The following is a 14521-nucleotide window of genomic DNA, read 5'->3' as shown; positions in this document are numbered from 1 at the left end:
TCGTTTAAGACCATCTTTCAAAAGTGGGTGGAACTCCACTTTAAAGTGACAGAAAACCATAACCCTTTTTTCAAAAATAATACATACACTTCCACTAATAGCCCTGCAATCTATTTTTCCTGATGCATCATGGCAGCACACACTGGGTTGTGACTCCACCCCCACAACCTGACAGGATTGGTTAACTATAAATTTGAAAGAGAGAGACACTTCACTTCATTCTCTTTTTTTATCCTCACCTGACAAGATTGGATGGATAACGCACCTCTTACCTCTCCAACATGGCGGTCACGTTCTCTGCTGCGTTCTATGCGCTGGTGGAAGTGAGGTAGCCAAACAGGTCTTTTTGCCCTTTTCCATGATGCGCGATGATGTCACTTCCGCCACGGCGGCGGCGCCGGATTAAAAAAACCCTAGATTCCTGTCAGTGAGCGCTGTCTACTATATAATACCTTCTTTTTCAAGTGCTATTCCCTGTTCCCTGCTCATTCCCTGTCTTTTTCAAGTGCTATTCCCTGTTAACTGCTCATGGAGGCCACAGCCCAAGAAGACCACCCTCAACATGTAAGGTAAGAAGTGTCCTCCATTTATGTGTAAGTATTGAAGAGGAAAAAGAGAGCACGACCACTAACGCTGTGTTTTTTTTTTGGCATTGTCACTCACATTACAGCTGCTCATGTCATAGTCGCTCATGCCATAGGAGGTCACCGTCATCTCGTCACAGCAGTAGCTATAACACCCGCCCTGCAGCAAATGCTTGCTGGGTGTGTGGCTCTCCAGCTTTGACAGACAAATTAGCCTGCCCTGCATGCTTCAATGAACAACCAAGGAGTAAGAGTCAGATGCAAGGGAAGAAACAGATCTCATCAGGGAGTCTTTGTGAGAGTCTATCCTCAAGACATCAGCCCCTGAAGCAGACAGGGCAGGTCAAAGCATGTCATCCACAGCTCCTATTCCTTCCGCAGAACCGGAGTCATCTTCAGAAAATGAAGATCCAGAAATGCCAACAGGTTTCGACTTTACCTTGGTTGAATCTTTCGTAAGAGCAGTAAAAAAGAGGCCATAGGGTGGGAAGAAACTAAAGAAGTTCCCCCCAAAGTCTGCAAATATTTCCCCAGTTTGAAGAAGGAACCAGGGTCCTTTCCTTTAATAGAGGAATTGGAAGACCTCATTAAAGATAAGTGGGAAAGATCACACAAGAGCTCCAACCTTAAAAACAGACTAGCAAAACTGTATCCTTTAAAGGAGCCTAATGTAAATCACCTGATCCACTCACCTGTTGTCGATAACTTAATGCGACTAACGGGACACGTCACCTTACCAATCAAGGATGCAGTAACCTTCCGTGATGCGCTGGACCGAATAATGTATTTCGATCTGAAAAAAGCATACTTCACGGCACGCGGGCCTGTTGGACAGTGGTTGCTATAACAGCTAAGTCTCTACGCAAGGGGCTGACCAGGAGAAGATAATTAGCTCCCTTCAGGAACTAAAGCTGGCAGGCGATTTTGTCGCAGAAGCCTCAGTGGATGTCATCAGATCTTCCGCCAGAGCAATGTTGGCATCGGTCATGGCAAGAAGAGCCTTGTGGCTTAAGCCATGGGTGGTGGATGCAGCATTAAAAACGAACTGGTGCAAATTTTTCAAATGACAGAGTTAACCTTTTCGGATCAAAATTGGATTCAGCAATTTCACAAATTACAGGAGGGATATCAGGACTGATCCCTTTCCGGCAGGAGACCAATACTGCAGAAGGGTCCTTCCTATAAGCGTAACTTCCCAGAAAGGTACAGAGAGGCAAAGACATATTAGCCCGAGATAAGAGATTTTAAGAGAAACTGGAGAAACACACAGTCATCCTTTTCGAGACTCCAAAAATCTAAGATCACCCCGACAGGTGAACATCAGAAATCTTTTTGAAGGTGCGTCCGTCCTTCTTGTGAAAGTGGGAGCCAGGCTCAAGGAGTTCATACAGGTTTGGACGGAGCACATAGAAGATGCATGGACACTCTCCACAATAAAGTATGGTCACAAATGGAGATTTATAAAGAGTTTAGCTGGAAATCACTTTCAGTCAACCAGACTACCATCATCACCAGACAAGAGAAGAGTACTGCTCAAGTATGTGGTAGAGTTAAAACAAAAAGGGGCAATCCTGGAGGTGATGGAGAGGGAGGGAGGGGGTATTATTGCCCTCTATTCCTAGTAAAAAAGAAAACAGGGGATCTGCGCCCAGTTTTGGATTTAAAAAGTCTCAACAAGAGAATTCAGATCGAAGCCTTCAAAATGGAATGCCTCCAGTGAATACTGTTAGTGATAAACATAGGAGATTGGATGCTATTCGTAGATTTATTGGACGTATACCTACCTGTACCTATACACCCTGCCTTTCAAAGAGACCCTTGTTTCTCAGTCAACCACCTGCATTTCCAGTTTCAGTGCCTATCATTTGGCATCTCTTCTGCCCCCAGGACCTTTACCAAGATTCTGCTTCCTGTAATTTCTTTTCTAAGGAAAAACGGCCTGACATTGCATCATTATCTGGACGATATTCTGCTTTCAGCAGACAGCCGAGAAGCGTTGATACATCATTGGAGTATATTACTCTCGACACTTCAGAGCTTCCGTTGGTTAATCAACTAGGAAAAGAGCAACCTTCAGCCTATACAAAACATAATCTTTCTAGGGGCGGAACTAAATACCCAGTCGAACAAAGCACAGCTACCTCAGGAAAGGGTAATTCCCTTAATCCAGAAGATAAAGAAATGAATGACAGCAAAGCTTGTCTGAGCATCCTGGGCTCCATGTCTGCCACTCTACCAATAACCTAATGGGCACAATGGCATATGAGAATGCTGAAAACATCATTTCTCAGTCAACGGAATAGAGCATCAATGCTTCAGACAATTTCCATTCACTGGTACGTGAAACAGACGATATGGTGGTGGATGTATGCCGTCAACCTCAGGAAACACAGGCCTATAGTCCCTCCAGAACTGGAAGTAATCACATCAGATGCCAGCCAGGAGGGGTGGGGGACTCACTACCAAGATCAAGCAGCTCAGGGACAATGGCAGTTCCACATGCAGGGGGTAGTGTAGAATATTCTCGAGCTCAGAGCAGCTTTTCAAGCCTTCCCTTTGGATCATCCTTGAAGGGGAAGAATATCTTAATTCGGATGGAGAACAAGGTGGCGGTGGCATACACTCAGAGATGGGGAAGAACCAGAAGCAATACATTACTGGAGGAAGTTTGTCCTATCTTGGAATGGGCCCAACTGTACCTAATGGATCTGAGAGCTGTGTACGTTTCAGCAGCACAGAACATACTGGCCAACTGTTTGAAAAGGGAGTTCAGGTCAAACAACGAATGGTCTCTAAACCACCAAGCTTTCAGTCTCCTGACCAAAACTTGGGGAATTCCAGATATCAATCTGGCAGTGACACCTACAAATGCCAAGTGCCAGAGGTTTCTCTCGAGAGCAGCATACCCATCAGCTGAGGTAGTAAACTGCCTTCTCCATCTGTGAAAGTTTTGACTAGGATACATATTTCCACCTACACCACTAATTGTGAGGTTCCTCTCCAGGCTCAGAAGGTCATCATCTTCAGTAATAGTAGTAATCCCCTTTTGGCTGAGGAGACCCTGGTTCACGACCCCTATGCAGCTCAGTCTGGAAGATTCAGTACCTATCCTGGTGACTCAGGATCTTCTTTAGCAGGGGCAGTTCCTTCACCCGGCTCCAGAGAAACTGCACCTAATGGCATGGAGATTGAGAGGAATAGGTTACTGGAACAAGGATGTCCCCAGGAGGTAGTATCAACATTACTCCAGGCTAGGAAATGTACCACTAACACCACCTACCATAGGATATGGGAAAAGTTCTCATCTATGGCTCAGCAGTTTAGTTGGAACCCACTATCGCGAGAAGCGCCACAAATTCTGGAATTTCTCCAAGCAGGCCTAGCCAAAGGGCTAAACTCAAGTACTCTAAAGGTGGAAGTTTCAGCATTTTCTGCAAAAACAGGCTTCTGATGTGCCTCACTTCCTCTTCTGATTCAGTTTATGGGGGCGTGTTTAAAGATCAGGCCTCCAAGAAGACCAACGTTCCCAGCATGGGATTTGTCAGTAGTCCTTAATGCACTTTCAAATTCCCCTTTTCATCTGGCTGACTCTATCTCACTGTGAGACTTAACATTAAAGCTAACCTTTCTCATCGCCATCACTTCAGCGAAAAGAGTTTCGGTGATGCAAGCATTAATGATTGCAGAAACCCTACATGGTCTTTTACCCAGACAGGGTGGTACTGAGACCTTCAGACCATATTCCAATGGTGGCAACATCTTTTCATTACAATCAGGACATCAGTCTTCTGATCTTCCGACCAGGGGGAACAACATGCCTTAGATATAAAATCCGCTATTAACAGCTACTTGACAGCTACAGCCTCTTTTAGAATAACGGACAATGTAATGGTAATTCCTCATGGGAACAGAAAAGGTCACATGGCATCACCTCGCACTATTGCATCGTGGCTAGTCAAGTCCATCAGAAAAACCTATGCAATTCAACAACTACAGGTACCAGAAGGTATTAAAGCTCACTCAACCAGGGCAGTGGCAACTTCATGGGCAGCATATTGCAGGGTTTCTCCGGAGACAATCTGCAAGGCAACGACCTGGTCATCCAGACATTCATGTCCCACTATAGGGTGGATTCGGCCAAATTATCAAAGGTAGATATCGGAAGATCCGTTATTCTGGCCAATTCTACAGCTACATATTAAAAAAAATACTTTTTTTTTTTTTTTGCACCCACCCGACTGGTGAGTTATTTCCTAGTGTGTGCTCCCATCATGCGTCAGGAAAACAGAAAATTGTATACTCACCTTTCCCTAATTTTCCTTTCCTGACGCATCTTCATGGCAGAATACAGCATCCCGCATTTTTTTTAGAAAATAGATACAGAGAATGAAGTGGGGTGTCTCTCTTTCAAATTTATAGGTAACCAATCCTGTTTTGGGGGCGGAGTCACAACCCTGTGTGTGCTGCCATGAAGATGCGTCCGCGGAAAGGTGAGTATACAATGTTCCATTTTCTTGCTACCTGAAGGCCACCACCCCCCCCACACACACACAAACCCTTTGCTTCTGTTCTGTTTGTTTGGAATTAGCAGTGCATATCTCTATGCACATTACACATTCCATAGTCAATAGTCCATCTCAAGAGCAAGCAGGAGAAGGTGGCTGCCCTCCTATGTACAGTTGTGCCATGGAGAATGAAAATAGCCACCATCTAACAGGATGTCAGATCACAGCAGCAAAAAAACGAAGAAATTCTGCGATTTTAGGAGACTGGGGGCAACAGAAGGTGATTGAATAGATTGTTGTTTTTTAAACCAAAGTTTAATGTCACTTTAAGCACTAATTGTTTTGCAGCTATCTATAATAAATAATTTTAAAACAAAATAGAACAGAGAACTCAACTGACATTTTAGTATCCTGTTAACAGATCAAACATTATCCACTTCTGGATCGAGCCTTTTCTTGAGATTTGTTAAAAAAAATTTTTTTGCTAGAAAATTACTTAGAACCCCCAAACATTATATATATATATATATATATATATATATATATATATATATTTTTTTTTTTTTTTTTTCAGACACCCTAGAGAATAAAATAGCGGTCATTGCAATACTTTATGTCACACAGTATTTGCGCAGAGGTCTTACAAGCGCAATTTTGTGGGAAAAAATACACTTTTTTTTAATAAGAAAACAGTAAAGTTAGCCCAATTTTTTTTTAAATTGTGAAAGATAATGTTACGCTGAGTAAATTGGTACCCATCATGTCATGCTTCAAAATTGCGCCAGCTTGTGGAACGGCGACAAGCATTGGCGCTTAAAAATCTCCATTGGTGACGTTTAAAAATTTCTACAGGTCTTCAGTTCGAAGCGATACCTCACATATGTGGTTTGAATACCATTGTCATATGCAATGCGACTTACATATGCGTTTGCTTCTGCACGCAAGCGCTTTCATTTTTTTTATTATTATTTATTTTACTTTTTTTATTTTTTTTTATTTTGTTTTTATATGTTTTTATTTTTACACTGTCCTTTAAAAATACATTTTTGGGTCACTTTTATTCCTATTACAAGGAATGTAAACATCCCTTGTAATAGAAAAAAAGCATGACAGGGCCCATCGTTGAAGAAAATCTGCTGCTATAACCCTGGCATTCTACGTCAAAGTACCAACGAACAGCTACGGCGGATTGCGGCAAGTGGCTATACACTATATTACCAGATGTGTTGGGACACCTGCCTTTACACGGACATGAACTTTAATGGCATCCTGTGGGAATGTTTGGCCATTCTTCCAGATGCGCATTTGTGAGATCAGGCACTGATGTGGATGTGAAGGCCTGGCACACAGTCTCCACTCTAATTCATCCCAAAGGTGTTCTATTGGGTTGAGGTCAGGACTCTGTGAAGGTCCGTAAAGTTCCTCCACCCCAAACTCGCTCATCCATATCTTTATGGACCTTGATTTGTGCACTGGTGCGCAGTCATGTTGGAACAGGAAGGGGCCATCCTCAAACTGTTCCCACAAAGCTGGGAGCATGAAATTGTATAAAATATCTTGGTATGCTGACACCTTAAGAGTTCCCTTCACTGGAACTAGGGAGCCAAGCCCAACCCATGAAAACAATCCCGCACCATAATCCCCCCTCCACCAAATGATTTGGAGGGGTTCACAAAGCAAGGTCCATAAAGTCTTGGATGAGCGGGTTTAGGGTGGAGGAAATTGACTGGCCTACTCAGAGTCCTGACCTCAACCCGATATAATATCTTTGGGATGAATTCAAGCGGAGACTGTAAACCAGGCCTTCTCATCCAACATCAGTGCCTGACCTCACAAATACGCTTCTGGAAGAATGGTCAAACGTTCCCATAGACACACTCCTAAACCTTGTGGTCAGCCTTCCCAGAAGAGTTGAAGCTGTTATAGCTGCAAAGGGTGGGCCAACTCAATATTGAACCCTACGGACTAAGACTGGGATTCCATTAAAGTTCTAGTGTGTGTGTGATAAGGCAGGTGTGCCAATACTTATGATGATATAGTGCAGGGCTCAAAATTTCAAATCCTGAGCTACTAGCTACTAGCCAGGCCTCAGGGGTTACCCACCACCAGTTTCCCCACCCAACCCTTTCCCCTGCCCTGCCCCTAATGCCACCCCTAAACATGTCCTCATAAATTATCTCATGAAATGACACTTAAATGTTTTATGCAGGATATATAGTGTATATCCTACTGATATCCCCTTTGTCCTACTTTCCAATTATATTCCTTTTATCTATTTTTCTTCAGGACTACCCATCCATTGGACTCATGACTGAAAAACTTTCCCAAAAAAACATCAATCTTGTTTTTGCCGTCACTAAAGAGGTCTCAGACCTCTACAAGGTAATGTGCATTTGAACTCTTTTTATGTCTAAAGTTGTTCAGTAGCCATATTGTAGCAGGTTGGGGTGCTTAGAAAGAGGTATCTCCATCAGATCTAGTCTCACAGGTACAAGGGTATACTAGACACATACAGTACTTTTGGTAAATGCAATGTATTAATTATATCTCGATTCCTCATTCTGCCACATCATTCTGTCTTCCTGGCTTGGGGCCAGTGGCTAAGTCTCCCTGTGTGTCAGAAATGTACTATAATACATCAAGTGGTCCCATATTTTGTGAAGATTTAAATTCAGGTTGGCAGGACCCAGAATAATGTGGGCTTTGATTTTCTTTTGGTGAATCCAACAGATGAGATTAGTTTAACCACTTTCAGACCGGACCATTTTGCTGGTAAATGACCAGAGGTCTTTTTACAATTTGGCACTGCGCTGCTTTAACTGGTAATTGCGCGGTCATGCAATGTTGTACCCAAACAAAATTTGCGTCCTTTTCTTCCCACAAATAGAGCTTTCTTTTGATGGTATTTGATTGCCTCTGCGATTTTTATTTTTTGCGATATAAATGGAAAAAGACCGCAAATTTTGAAAAAAAATGATATTTTCTACTTTTTGTTATTAGAAAAATCCAATAAATTCAATTTTAGTCATACATTTAGGCCAAAATGTATTCAGCCACATGTCTTTGGTAAAAAAAAAGTCAATAACTGTATATTTATTGGTTTGCGCAAAAGTTGTCACATCTACAAACTAAGGTACGTTTTCTGGAATTTACGCAGCTTTTAGTTTACGACTGCCTATCTCAGTTCTTGAGGTGCTAAAATGGCAGGGCAGTACAAAACCCCCCCAAATGACCCCATTTTGGAAAGTAGACCCCCTAAGGAAATTGATAAGTGGCATGTTGAGCCCATAGAATATTTTATTTTTTTGCCTCAAGCGATTGAATAATGACAAAAAAATAATTTTTTTTTTTTTTTTACACAAAGTTGTCACTAAATGATATATTGCTCACACATGCTATGGGCATATGTGAAATGACACCCCAAAATAAATTCTGCTGCTTCTCCTGAGTACGGGGATACCACATATGTGGGACTTTTTGGGAGCCTAGCCACGTACGGGGCCCCGAAAACCAAGAACCGCCTTCAGGTTTTCTAAGGGCGTAAATATTTGACTTCACTCCTCACTACCTATTACAGTTTTGAAGGCCATAAAATGCCAAGATGGCACAAAACCCCCACAAATGACCCCATTTTAGAAAGTAGACACCCCAAGCTATTTACTGAGAGGCATTTTGAGTCCATGGAATATTTTATATTTTGCCACAAGTTGCGGGAAAATTACAAACTTTTTTTTTTTTTTTTTTTTTGTCACAAAGTTGTCACTAAATGATATATTGCTCACGCATGCCATGGGCATATGTGAAATGACACCCCAAAATAAATTCTGCTGCTTCTCCTGAGTACGGGGATACCACATATGTGGGACTTTTTGGGAGCCTAGCCGCGTACGGGGCCCCGAAAACCAAGCACCGCCTTCAGGCTTTCTAAGGGCGTTACAGTTTTGAAAGCCATAAAATGCCAAGATGGCACAAACCCCCCCCAAATGACCCCATTTTGGAAAGTAGACACCCCTAAATTTAGGGGTACACTAGTGAGACTAGGTAATAAATGGCGGGTGCCCTGAAACTATAAAAAAAATAACTAACCAACCAGCGTCACCTGTAACAGTTATATGGTGATCACTGGTGAAAGGGTTAACTAGGGGGCAATCAGGGGGCTTTATGCGGTAGTATATGGGGGTCCCTGGCGCTATAAAAAGCTGCGGCGAACCTAAATACCTACCTGCCTAACTAGCGTCACCTGTGACACTAATACAGTGATCAGAAAAACGATCGCTTATTAGGCTGGGTTCACACTGGAGCGATGTGGGAACGCCACGAATGCGCGGCGGGTTCCCGCATCACATGCCTCCCGGCAGCAGTTCACACTGCCCTATGCGAACTGCTGGGAGTGTCAGTGAAATGTTAATGACACCCCCAGATCAGTTCGCATATCGCAGTGCGATCTGCAAACTCGGATCTCATGGTGTGAACACCCATGCGATCCGATTCTGCTGCGGACCAAAAAAAGGGTCCCGTGCGAGTTTGCGGCGGGTGCGGCGGGTGCGACACGAATTCAGCCATACTATCTGTATGGCTGAACTCGAATCGCACAGAGATCGGATGTGATTTGCACTGCAGTGCGGTGCGAATCACATCCGTTCTCATAAACCGCTGCAATGTGAACCCAGCCTTAGTGACACTGGCGACGGGGGGTGATCACGGGGTTAAACCTTTATTGGGGGGGTTAGAGGGGTACCTTAGAACTAAAGGAGGCTAACCCTAACTGCCCTAACAGTTATTACAGTCACAAATGACACCCGCCGGGTGATCAGGGGGTTAAACCTTTATTAGGTAATAAATGGCGGGTGCCCTGAAACTATAAAAAAATAACTAACCAACCAGCGTCACCTGTAACAGTTATATGGTGATCACTGGTGAAAGGGTTAACTAGGGGGCAATCAGGGGGCTTTATGCGGTAGTATATGGGGGTCCCTGGCGCTATAAAAAGTTGCGGCGAACCTAAATACCTACCTGCCTAACTAGCGTCACCTGTGACACTAATACAGCGATCAGAAAAATGATCGCTTATTAGGCTGGGTTCACACTGGAGCGATGCGGGAACGCCACGAATCCGCGGCAGGTTCCCGCATCGCATGCCTCCCGGCGGCAGTTCACACTGCCCTATGCGAACTGCTGGGAGTGTCAGTGAAATAATGACACCCCCAGATCAGTTCGCATATCGCAGTGCGATCTGCAAACTCGGATCGCATGGTGTGAACACCCATGCGATCCGATTCTGCTGCGGACCAAAAAAAGGGTCCCGTGCGAGTTTGCGGCGGGTGCGGCGGGTGCGACACGAATTCAGCCATACTATCTGTATGGCTGAACTCGAATCGCACAGAGATCGGATGTGATTTGCACTGCAGTGCGGTGCGAATCACATCCGTTCTCAAACCGCTGCAATGTGAACCCAGCCTTAGTGACACTGGCGACGGGGGGTGATCACGGGGTTAAACCTTTATTGGGGGGGTTAGGGGGGTACATTAGAACTAAAGGGGGCTAACCCTAACTGCCCTAACAGTTATTACAGTCACAAATGACACCAATGCAAAAAAAAAAAAAAAGCAATTGGTGTCACTGTGACTGGGGGGGCAGGGGTAATTGGGGGGGTGATCGGGGGGTAAAGGGGGGGTGTGAGTGTGCCTGGCATGTTCTACTGTATGTGTGGTGTGTTGGTGCAACTCACCGAACCTCTCTCCTCGGTGCCGGAACGAAAAATACCGACACGGAGGAGAGAATACATCACTTCCTCTCCTGTGTTTACATTACAGGAGAGGAAGTGATGTCACGGAGGATTTCCATTCGTCGAGAGCGATCGCGAGGGGGTGGCCATGAATGAATGGCCGCCCCCTCATCCCGGATCGCTCTCGAAGGAATGCCGACCGCCGCAGGCACCGGGGGGGGGGCCCGATCGGGCCCCCCACCCGCGGGCAGGCAGGGACTTATATATACGCCCATATGCCTGCCCGTGCCATTCTGCCGACGTATATCGTCGTGCGGCGGTCGGCAAGTGGTTAATATACGCTCTATTTGACTTGTGTCCACACGTACACAAGTCAATATGCATACATCAGGGGTCAAGTCCTGGGGAAAAAAGTGTGGGAACTCCCACCTAAGATCCCACTCCCCCACCAAAAAAAAAATGATACGCTCATATGCACAAACGCTTCAAAAGTGGTATTTTTCATCCAATATTCGTATTGTGTGTATGAAGCTTAACCACTTGCCGCCCGCCCTATAGGGAATTGACGGCGGCAAAGTGGTTTCATAATCCTAACCGGACGCCATATGACGTGATTAGGATTATGAGCCGCTGCGCGCCCCCGGGGGCGCGCATCGCGGCGATCGTTGTTGCGGGGTGTCAGTCTGACACCCGGCAACTACGATCTCGGTAAAGAGTCTCCGACGGAGACTCTTTACCATGTGATCAGCCGTGTCCAATCACGGCTGATCACAGTGTAAATGGGAAGAGCCGGTGATCGGCTTTCCCTCACTCGCGTCTGTCAGACGCGAGTAGAGGAGAGCCGATCGGCTGCTCCTCTGACAGGGGGGGTCTGTGCTGATCGATTATCAGCACAACCCCCCCGAGGATGCCCACACTGGACCACCAGGGACACCACTAGACCACCAGGGAAAAGGTAATAAAATCCATAATCCTCCCTAGACCACCAGGGATGCCAGTCAGCACAATGGGTGCCAATCAGTGCCCATAATGGATGCCAATCAGTGCCCACAATGGGCATCACTGATTGGCATGCATTATTGTTTGGCACTGATTGGCATCCATTACTATAACACCGATGCCGCCTATGAGTGCCCACCTGTGCCGCCTATGAGTGCCCACCTGTGCCGCCTGAGTGCCCACCTGTGCCGCCTGAGTGCCCACCTGTGCCGCCTATGAGTGCCCACCTGTGCCGCCTATCCATGCCCACCTGTGCCGCCTATCTATGCCCACCTGTGCCGCCTATCCATGCCCACCTGTGCCGCCTATCCATGCCCATCCGTGTCGCCCATCCGTGCCGCCCATCCGTGCCAGCTATCAGTGCCAATTTGTGCCACCTATCAGTGTCCGTCCGTGTTGCCCATCCGTGTCGCCCATCCGTGTCGCCTATCAGTGCCACTTCATTGGTGCCACATTGGTGCCCATCAGTGCCACCTTATCAGTGCCCATCAGTGTAGCCCCATCAGTGCCCATCACTGAAGGAGAAAACGTACTTATTTACAAAGTTTTGAAACTGAAACAAAAAAAAACATATTTTTTTCAAAATTTTCGGTATTTTTTTATTTGTAGCGCAAAAAATAAAAACCGTAGAGGTGATCAAATACCACCAAAAGAAAGCTCTATTTGTGGGAAAAAAATGATAAAAATTTCATTTGGGTACAGTGTAGCATGACCGCGCAATTGTCATTCAAAGTGCGACAGCGCTGAAAGCTCAAAATTGGTCTGGGCAGGAAGGTGTTTAAGTGCCCTGTATTGAAGTGGTTAACTGTTAGTACATAAAAAAACAATCCTCAATAAACAGAAATACGGTAATTCTCTGAATAATCAGCATTCATTCAATTGTGCTTCCATGCAAATGTGAACATCATGTTCTGATCTTTATTGGGGAATGTTATTTTGTATATAGAGTGTTTATGTGGTGAGTTTATACTTTTCATTGAACAGAGTTTGGATAACCCATGGTTAAACGGAAAGGTCATAAATTAACTGCACATTATCTGGACAGAATGCTTGGGGAGATAGTGATGTGTTCCTGCTTAGGAGATGTATGTTAGCTTTGGGGGCTGCAAATTCTGCAGGGCTCCAACACACACTCGCTGCTATTCCAACCCTTCACCGCTTTTCCAACCCCTTAAGGAAATATATTGAAGGAAAAATCCAGCCTGAGCTCGTTTGGCTGGGCTTCTCCTATAGGTCTCTTATAGGTCACAGGAGTGCAATTTGTTTTGCACTCCTCTGACGTCACCAATATCAGTCCAGGCACACCGTCATCCCGACTCTGAGAGTCTGGATCCGTCAGGTGCCTGGACTGATAGCCGTCTCAGCCTCTCAGTGAGCCGCTGAGACATGCACTCCCCACCCCTCCACAGCTCAGCGCTCCAGTGAGCGAGGTGGGAGCACAGCGTAGAAGTGATGATTGACAGACAGCAACTCCCTGCTTGGGGAACTTAGAGATGTTCGATCCCTCGGTTCTTAATGAAGAGGCGCCGGGGGACAGATGGAGCATCCACCTAGGTAAGTATGAATCTGCAGTAACCACAATTCCCATACTTCTCTTTTAAAGTTCTTTAAAGTTTCAGCAATGGTTGTATATTTACATCTGTTTGAATTAGAAGAAAAAATATATGGATTATTGGTATTCTGATCCAACTTTTTCCACACTGTACTTTAGAGCACAAAAGTCCCTCCTATCAAAACTATTCATTTTATCTTGGGAGGATTGCTAGGGAAGGCAGGCTGTGGAAAAAAACAATACTTTTCTTTGTGACCCCTCTGTTAGGCATTGGTGAGAGCTGGGCAAATGCCTTTCTCCTGGCAGGAGAAAAGCATTGTCGAAAACACACCTAAAGCCGCATTTTTGTAAACACGTTTAGCCACGTTCAGGTGTTTCATGTGCTTAGGAGTTAATTATTTTCATTGCCCAGAATAACCATTTATTCTGAAATAAATTAGCGTCTAAGCACTAAATGTGCTTAGCGTTCAGGCGCGTTTAGACGCTGGAACAAACTGAGACCCTGTCACTGTGAAAACGGAGGAGAATATGACACAGGATTCACATATAGGGTTATCATTTCTAAGCAGTGAAAGCTGTGTTTTTGGTTTTCTGGAACTTTAAATCTGCTGTCTGGATTTTACCAGGTGCCTGCAGCCTGTCTCTGTGCAGGGTCGTTATATACTGAAGTTGAGGATAGCTCAGAGCTCCCAGTTTAGAGACAGCTCCCATAATGTGGATAGTAGGTCTCACCCAGGAGTCAGAGGAGCCCCAGCCAGGAGGTCTCACCCAGGGGGTCAGAGAAACCAAGCCAGCATCCAAGAAACAGAGAGTCTCATCCAGGGCTCAGAGGTGTGTGGCAAGGGGACAGGAGGTCTTGTTCTACGAGTGAGGTTGGCTCCTATCGAAGTGTAATGCACACGATCGGATTTTCCGACAACAAATGTTGGATATGAGCTTGTTGGCGGAAAGTCGGACCGTGTGTATGCTCCATCGAACAAATGTTGGCTAGCAGGTTCTCAAATTTTCCCCCAACAAATGTTTGTTGTCAGAAAATTCGATCATGTGTACACAAGTCCTTCGCACAAAAGTCCACGCTCAGAATCAAGCACAAGCCAGAAGCGTGCGGTCTTGTAAAACTAGCGTTCATAATGGAGACATCACATACGTCTTGTAC

General features: G+C 45.2%; 1 protein-coding gene across 1 annotated transcript in view; it reads left to right on the top strand.

Moving 5' to 3' along the window:
• The window catches only part of ITGB3 (integrin subunit beta 3), a 138152-nt gene that overhangs the window by 51654 nt on the left and 71977 nt on the right, over window positions 1-14521 (top strand). The window contains exon 7 of the mRNA XM_077460147.1: window positions 7376-7471. Coding sequence (XP_077316273.1) covers window positions 7376-7471 — 96 coding nt within the window. The remainder of the gene's footprint in view (window positions 1-7375; window positions 7472-14521) is intronic.

Source organism: Lithobates pipiens, unplaced genomic scaffold (assembly GCF_037356315.1).
Source record: "Lithobates pipiens isolate NorthernLeopardFrog02 unplaced genomic scaffold, aLitPip1_a1.2 Scaffold_28, whole genome shotgun sequence".
Taxonomy (NCBI): domain Eukaryota; kingdom Metazoa; phylum Chordata; class Amphibia; order Anura; family Ranidae; genus Lithobates; species Lithobates pipiens.
This window is presented reverse-complemented; position numbering and strand designations above follow the sequence as displayed.